This window comes from Austrofundulus limnaeus, unplaced genomic scaffold (genome assembly GCF_001266775.1).
Source record: "Austrofundulus limnaeus strain Quisiro unplaced genomic scaffold, Austrofundulus_limnaeus-1.0 Scaffold9, whole genome shotgun sequence".
NCBI lineage: Eukaryota > Metazoa > Chordata > Actinopteri > Cyprinodontiformes > Rivulidae > Austrofundulus > Austrofundulus limnaeus.
In genome coordinates this window covers 306,096-314,026 of record NW_013952411.1, presented here as the reverse complement: position 1 = coordinate 314,026, position 7,931 = coordinate 306,096, and the positions used below count along the sequence as shown (strand labels likewise).

Genomic DNA, 7,931 nt, shown 5'->3' with positions numbered 1-7,931 from the left:
GTTAACCGGTTAACCTGAGGGTCTGTGTTTGGGGAGATGGATAAAAGAAATTAATAAATAATGCTCTGAGTACTTCAACGTGAGTAGAAGAAACTCTCTAACTTCTTCCTTTCTTCTTCCTTTGCTCTCTTAATCCCGCGTCTTTAAGGAGCAACCTTCATTTTCGGAATGCTATAGTCCCATTTCCATATAAGGTATGGGACCGACGGAAAGGTCTGTCACCGCCCCGTTCTGCATGCTGCAGCGAAGTGTACCTCGCCGCGGGTGGCGATTCCGCTGCTTATATTGACTGACGTTTAAAAAAAAATCCCGTTTTCACCGTCGCTGAATGTAGTAAACACCTTTTCGGTGACGTGCACAGTTAGATTTAACGCATTTAGTTAATACGGAGACGTTATGCTGATGGAGACTTAACGTGGTTCTATTGTGAAAAGCCTGCGGGAAGTAGTTCGTAGTGGAATTGGAATTAATTGGTGTGCAAGGTGAGTCGTGCTGATAAGCTTTAATAAATAACATAAAACAATAAACCCGATCATAATCTTTTCTTAACCCTCCTCCTTCACGACTGGACCAAAATGCATGACTACTGTCTCCAACCACCAGTCAGAGAAGAACAGACACAGAGGAGGGAAGCAGCGACAGACAGAGGTACAGTAAAAGAAAAAAGGTCAGTAAGCAGGGTTTGTACATTTTATTATCAGCTGAGCTGTGATGAAAAGAAAAATACCATCAAACACCGTGAAACCGGTGAAAATGTTGAAAATGYCGTGATGAAAAAATTTTGAACATATCGCCCAGCACTACATATTGGCACAGATTGGACAAAAACACACAACTGTAGGATATGCTTGAAGTAACAAATTAATCAAAATGTAGGACATATTTTAAGCAATAAAGCTTAATGATGGTGGCACACAAAAACTACATGAGACTTGAAGAGGCTGTAAACCACAATGACAAAAAGAAAGTTATCATAGTACAAATAATAGCTACATGCAAAGCAAAAGGTGAAAGTACCAGGTCTACAGTCGCCTCGAGGGGTCGCTTCATTGCTTTGGCAGTCGACWGAGTCTTTAAATAGCAGGCAGCGAGCACATGATGGCAGTGGGCCAATGGGATTCAAGCGCATTAACATACAGGTAACAGCAAGAAGAGGTGCACCATGGAGGACAGCATTGTGGATAGGTGACAGGGGGAAAACAAAAACAAAAGAATCTGAATGTAGTATACCACATAAAACATAATATACATGCACAGTCATAAAAATGCATAAAAGGGCACATTTGATGATTGTATGTCAAAAATTAGTTCATCAGTAAAATTCGTAAAACACAGATTTATAGCAATGATATTGCAACGTACACCTTTAAATGTACACTGATAATATGTAACCAGAAATCAGAGTTGTTAATATAATCAAAAATCAGTGAAGCTGCAAACATGTAGTTTAAAATTACAAAGAGAAATTCTGGCTTCCAGAAAGCACACCAATGGAACGCACAGCAAGCACAGAACATGTTGAAATGAAAGATGGTTCGGTTTGTATGAGAGCCAGCCCAAAGCAGTGTCATAAACCAACACATGAACCATGCATCCTCTATCATAAAGCACACAGTGTAGAACTACGTTTACTGCAGAAATTTAGCTGGAATGACGGCTGGTTCTTGACTTTTGAAAGATGCAAAAAAAAGTGCTTTGGTGAACTTAAAATAAAACTGTAAACTTGCAACAAAACAAAATGCAACTGGAAGTAATTGTTGGGCTGTAAAGTGCATATTGTTCTGTTGTCATCACACATATAAGGTAAGGTAATGTCTATTTACAGGTGCTGGAGAAAAGAGTCTGGTTGATGATCAAGCCTCAGATTCAGGGGGAACAATGTGGGTTCTGTCCTGGCTGTGGAACACTGGACCAGTTCTTCACCCTCACTAGGATTCTTAAGTGGGAATGGGGATTTGACCAACCAGTCTAAAAGTGTTTTGTGGACTTGGAAAAGCCACTCACTCTGTGAGTCGGGCACTGGATAGCATGCTGCTACGGCCTATTCAGTCCCTATTCAAACAATGCAAGAGTTTGGTTCACATTGATGGCAGTATGTCAGCCACCTTCAGACTGGGAGTTGTGAAGGGCTGCCGGTTGTCACCATATCTGTTCATAACTTTAAAAGACAGAATTCTCATTGCAGCTAGGAGGCAAAGAGGTCTAATTCGATAGCCCCGGGATTCGATCTATTCGCGAACGTTGTCCTGTTGGCGTCATCGTGCTGTGATCTCCAGCTCTCACAGGAGTGGTTTGTGGCAGAGAATCAGAACCTCCAAATCTGGAGCTATGGTCTACAGTCGGAGAAGGGCGGACTGCACTCTGACACTCAAGGAGTATTCAGATCTTTGTGGAGGAGTTTAAGTATTAGGATTTTGTTAACATGTGAGGGAAGAATGGAGCGTATGATTGACAGATGGACCGGTGCAGCTAAAGATTGTCATGAAAAAATCTGATATGGGTTGCATTTGCAGTGTGAACGTAGCCTAAGAGGTCCAGGTCTCCTGTCCAAGCTACTGTCCCCGCAACTCAACTCCAGAACAAGGGGAAGTTAATGGACCGATAGATGTTTCTTTTACTAAGTATTTAATTTTAATTGACAAAACTATTTACACTTAACCTTTTTTTTTAAACCTAAAACTCACTGAGACATGTTGATGACAGAAATCTCCCAATAAAACTTAAAAGGAAAATAGAAAATTTTACATTAGTTTCGGTAACTAATAATGTATTGTATTATTTTCTGTGCAGATTTTGTTTAGCACAGAAAATAATACAATACATTATACGTTACCAAAACTAATGTAAAATTTTCTAGTTTTTTGTTTCGTTTATCTATTACAGTAGTTTTGACTGTATATATCAGTTAACTGAAGTGTATTATACTGTACAAGCTCTACAAAGTATGGAATACATCAACTCTATAGCTATAAACAACATCCATTCACAAACCTTACATGTGAATAAAAAGTAACTTTTTACTATAAAACTGAGTTGCTTATGTGCTTAATGGCATGCTCARATGCTGGACAACCTTTAAGCTTTCATGCAGTTTGAAAAATGCTTCAGCAACAGGTATTATGTACTGGTCGTATACCAGCTCTAAAGCTGTAACGAGGTAATAAAGCACATTTGGTTATAACATGCTTAATATTCATTACTCAAATGTACAGGTATGTAAACAAATGAGAGCTTGTTTCAGAGCAGGCGGTGAGATGTTGGTTCAATACAGACAAGAGGCTTTATAACTGAGCAAGATTTTAACAATCCTTGAGCTGAGGAACAAGTTAGCCTAAAGGTATCCCTGGCAAAGCAGTGTAAGAGTGGCTGATGAAAACAAACACTTTTAGAGTCAACATCAGGAAAAAAGCTGTCTTACCATGGCTGCAGCTGTGGCCTGGGCTGCCACTCCCGTCTGACTGACTTGTTGACTGGATTTGATTTTGGCCTGCAAGTGTGCAGGCGGGTGAAAATACTTGCACTTCTCCCTGGAGCACCGGCTCTTGATGAAGTCCATGCAAACAGTGACTGTGTTATCAGTGCTGTCAATCATCGGGCTGTCACTGGGGTGAGCAAAACGGCAATCTGTCTCCCCTCGCGCACAGTTTCCCCGCTGAAACTCACGACACACCTGAAACCGGAGCAATTATGAAGACGGTGAGAACAGTTGAACTTTTAGCCCATAGCCACAAAAACATTAYCATTTCTCAGTGAACATTTTAGTCTGTGAATACCTCTAATTTGTCTGGACGCTGTAGCTTCTGTGATGGAGAAGAGGAGGACGAAGAAGAGGAGGAGGAGGAGCACTGAACCGTGACAGCTGGGCTGCCAGGAACAAGAAGTGGGGGGCTAGAGAGGATGTCTGAGGGAATGAGACTCATTCCATGGCTCAAAGGTGTGATGTATGAACCATAACCAAGACTGGTATTAGTGCCCAGACCCTGCGTAACAGGAAACGTTGACTAAAGAGAGAGAAAGAACAGATTGCACTTGAGTCAAGTATTGTAAAGTATAGTACCATGGAAGGAAGTTCATCTGGAGCTGTTAGGACCTTACCACAGGCTGCAGACTGGGTCCAGGGATCATGAGCTGCATCTGCTGGGCGAGCACTGCCGCGGCCGTCTTCTGCTGAATCAGATTGTTGCGTCCGTTTATCTCTAACTGGGTTTTTAGGTGAGAAGGTGGATGAAGATACTTGCAGTTTTCTCTTGAGCATCTGCCCTGCRTTGAGAGAAAAACAGAGGAACTCAAATCCACCCTTTTATTCCTCGTCGTAAAATTTTACAGCCCTCCCTTGAAATGACTGATGATAAATAYAGACTCATAAGTAAAAGATGACAAAATCAAAACCTTTTTTAAATTTAAATACCAATTTTTTTTAGTTCATACAAAATTCACCCTCTCTGAGATCAATGTCTTTATTCACGAAATTATCAAAAATAACTTAATTGACAGCAAAATAGTTGTTTTTTTCCCCTATGCTTGTGATCCAAATCAAGGTTTTTTTTTTCTTTTCTACCAAGGCTTTACCAAAGTCAAAGTGTAGGTAGGTAAATACTCAACTGGCCTTGCATCATAATAGAGTCATGTTTTACTGCACTGGCATTGAACTAACTTTGAACATCAGCTTTTTAAAGGTAGGTGATGTGCCAGAGAATATTTCCATGTCAACATAATAGGAGGACAAGTCAGGCAGCAACCCACAAAGCTCCTTTTAAAGATACTGATGATGTATTATAAATCTCAGACTAATGCTTTAAGAATACTTGTAATTTGTTTAAAAATAYATATACAGTATATATTTTACATGTAACAGTTCACTTAACAYAATTTATGGATATTAAGCCCTGCAGTGATTAGTGCCTTACAAAACCTAAAGCAGGTCCAAAGCAGACCCATTTCAGCACTGTGCCCTACATGGACAAGAACATGCCAATAATCCAACAATGTTCCAATTGCAATCCAGAGATTGAGCTAAATGGATGGACACTTCGGTGCAATCAGCACAACAGACTGCACAAACACATGCACATTAAGAAACCCTTTCCATGAMCAATTCCATATCAAAACTTTAGGCAGAAAACACTCATAAATGTAAATTAATGATTTCTTTTTTTCTTAGTGCAGCAGCTGATGTCTACATGTCAGAGAACAGTTCTAAGTTCCACGGCTTATCTTACCTGCTCTGTGTTCCAAAACACCATTTTAGAAGACACCATAAACAGGTTTGGTTCACCTTTTCACTGTTTTAGTGTTTTTTTCCCTAACATTTAACAGTAATAACGAYATTAACAGCTTTGAGCCATGTTAGTAAAAGGTCATGAGATGCTAGTTAAAATACCAAAGCCCGAGCTCATTCTCCTTCAGTAGAACTAATTTGTGTAAATGAATTTCGACAGGCATTGCTCTGATTTTCTTGTTTACAAGCTCAAGCTTAACCAATCAWATGACACAACTATCAGCAAAACTGATAAATAAAAAAGGGGTGAAAATGTGAGGAAAAACWTTTCTTTAGCTAGCTTTTAGTCAGTCTGAGGCATAATTAGTAAAGGATATAGACACAAGAAACAGGCAACTTTCAGTTTATTCTCACAAGACTAAGCTGTCGAAATTAAACAAAGATTCAATGTTGGACAAAAATAATTTCTGGCTTTATCCCACTCTCTGCTTGAAATGTTYCAGCTTTATTTGTGGGGTGGTAACAGCTTAAGTTACCCTTTTGTGTTGTGTAAACAGCACGTGTGTAAATATACTATAGGTTTTAAGAAAAAAAAAAGCTTTTGTAATGTTTACATGTGTAAAGACACCAGGTGCAGTTTTCCTGTGGGAAGGCTGGTGTGAAGTCTGATGAAAACTGGAAAAACCAGAAACAGAAATAAACAACTGAATCTATTTTGCATTAAATAAAAAAATATATATTACTCTTCCAATTCTATAATACTACACTGAAAATAATCCTAATCTTCATAGTTTTTAAATTACAAGAAAAAAGATTTGAACACTTTGTTGCAAGGTTAGTTTAGATTAAATTGAACAAAGTGAATAAGCTCATATGTGTTGTTTTCTATAAAAATGAGGTAACTAGTTTGTTTTGTGCTTTCAGCATTTTGACCAACAGTACATGTTGAGCAAAGAGATAAGGCAGTGACATACTGTGGGAATAATCCAGACTTTAAAGCTGTATTGGGATGTGATGGTGAATGTGATGGAGTGGATTAAGGCCCATCCTGCACCACTGAGCAAAGAGGAGGATAAACTGGCTCTATTCCACTTTGGTTGTAAGGTTTCATTTAACTTGTCTAGATCAGATTATTGAATCTTTAAGGAGTATTTTGATGTACTTACACACACACACACACACACACACACACACACACACACAAAACGGCGCTGGTTTGGACTTTGTAAGCACTGGAGCGTTAATGGCTGTGAGACTGTAGATTCTCTGTAGTTTGCAGCATGAATGGATGTGAGGGCATCTTAATGCAACAGGGGACCTTATTAGACTGAATAAAGGACCTAAAGCAGATAGGGTTATTTTTTATAAGTGTTTAGTTTGTCAAACTTGTAGCTTCAAACATATTTGTTGAGAAGGGTCAACTAATTAGTCCCACGCTACCATGAGAGGAGTTTGGATAAAAAAAATCTAATAAAAATAAAAAAGATTASATTGCTTTTTAAACAACTTTAATTTCTCTTATCTTTATAGAACTGAACAAAAAGTCAAGGTTCACTCAAGCACATGTCACTTCAGTACGGAAATTTGTGTTTGTAGATCATTTCATTGTTGTAACAATGATTGTTTGCAATAAATCTCATACCGGGCACCTGACTGTCAGCACCTGGAGGTACCAGAAGCTCACAACAAGTGTCAATAGCAACAACAGAATAAGCTGTTTGGCAGAGAATATTTGGCGGCTATTTCACGTGTGCAACCCACACACTCAGCTGTACTGCTCATCCCACAAATGCATATTCCTTACAAATGTGGCACCACTTAAAAGAGAGATTAACAGGCTTTCCAACGGGATAAAATTTATTGCCAAGACGCATTGTTACAACAAAAAATAATCCATTAAACACAACTGTTCTTACTTTTAGTGCTAAGTGTATTTATGTTAGGCGTCTCCTACTGAGGCGTTTGATGGTTTTCCTTTTTTGAGTCAAAAACATATCTTACCTTCAGCGAGTCAAAGCAGGCAATAACTCTCCCATTTTCCACCTGGCAGCTTTTGGGTGGATGTGCAAACTTGCATTCCTTATCACTGCGGGAACAGTTTCCTCGCTGAAACTGGCGACAGACTTCCAAAGTCAGCCATTTTGTGTCTCTCACTGAAGACATACTCAACGCCATGTCAGAGAGGTTTTCAGTACTCAAAAAAATATTGAATGTGACACCTTACTGTCTGAAGAAATGCACACCAAAAACTGGAGTTTGATTACAAAAATAGTTATAATTAAATGAAGCCCAATCTTCTTTGAGAACTTAACTCCATCAGCTGGAGCAGAACATTGGTTTATTACCGAATGAAGTAATCAACAGATGTTTTTGTTTGTAGATTATTAAACTGAATGTGCCAAACAGGTCTAGAAACAAACTCTTTTTTTGTTTGCTTTAGTGAAACCTTCTCAGGTCATTCTTCACTGTTCTTTCTTTTTATGTTGTGGCTCAAATTCAACAATGTTTCAGGTGCTGAAAGTGAAACTGACACCAAAATGCTTTCAGCTGAGGTATCCCGTGTTAGTAGATGAGTATGTCTTTAGTAAGAGCACGTGTCAGATGGGACTATGGACCGATTTCACTTTGGAGTTGTCTTCTCGAAGGCACATCTACCGCTGACCTGGAAATAAAAACAACAACAAAAAATCAAATATATGCTGTAAATTTAATT

The 7,931-nt window shown here is 38.9% G+C and overlaps 1 protein-coding gene across 1 annotated transcript in view; it reads right to left on the bottom strand.

Annotated features, from left to right (window-relative positions):
• LOC106512659 (muscleblind-like protein 2a) overlaps positions 1-7,423 on the bottom strand; it is a gene marked incomplete in the record, with an annotated part of 13,017 nt that extends 5,594 nt beyond the window's left edge. The window contains 5 exon segments of the mRNA XM_014001233.1: positions 1,018-1,071; positions 3,419-3,670; positions 3,774-4,001; positions 4,096-4,260; positions 7,220-7,423. Of these exon segments, the coding sequence (XP_013856687.1) occupies positions 1,018-1,071; positions 3,419-3,670; positions 3,774-4,001; positions 4,096-4,260; positions 7,220-7,393 (873 nt within the window).
• Between the last annotated feature and the right edge of the window lie 508 nt (positions 7,424-7,931).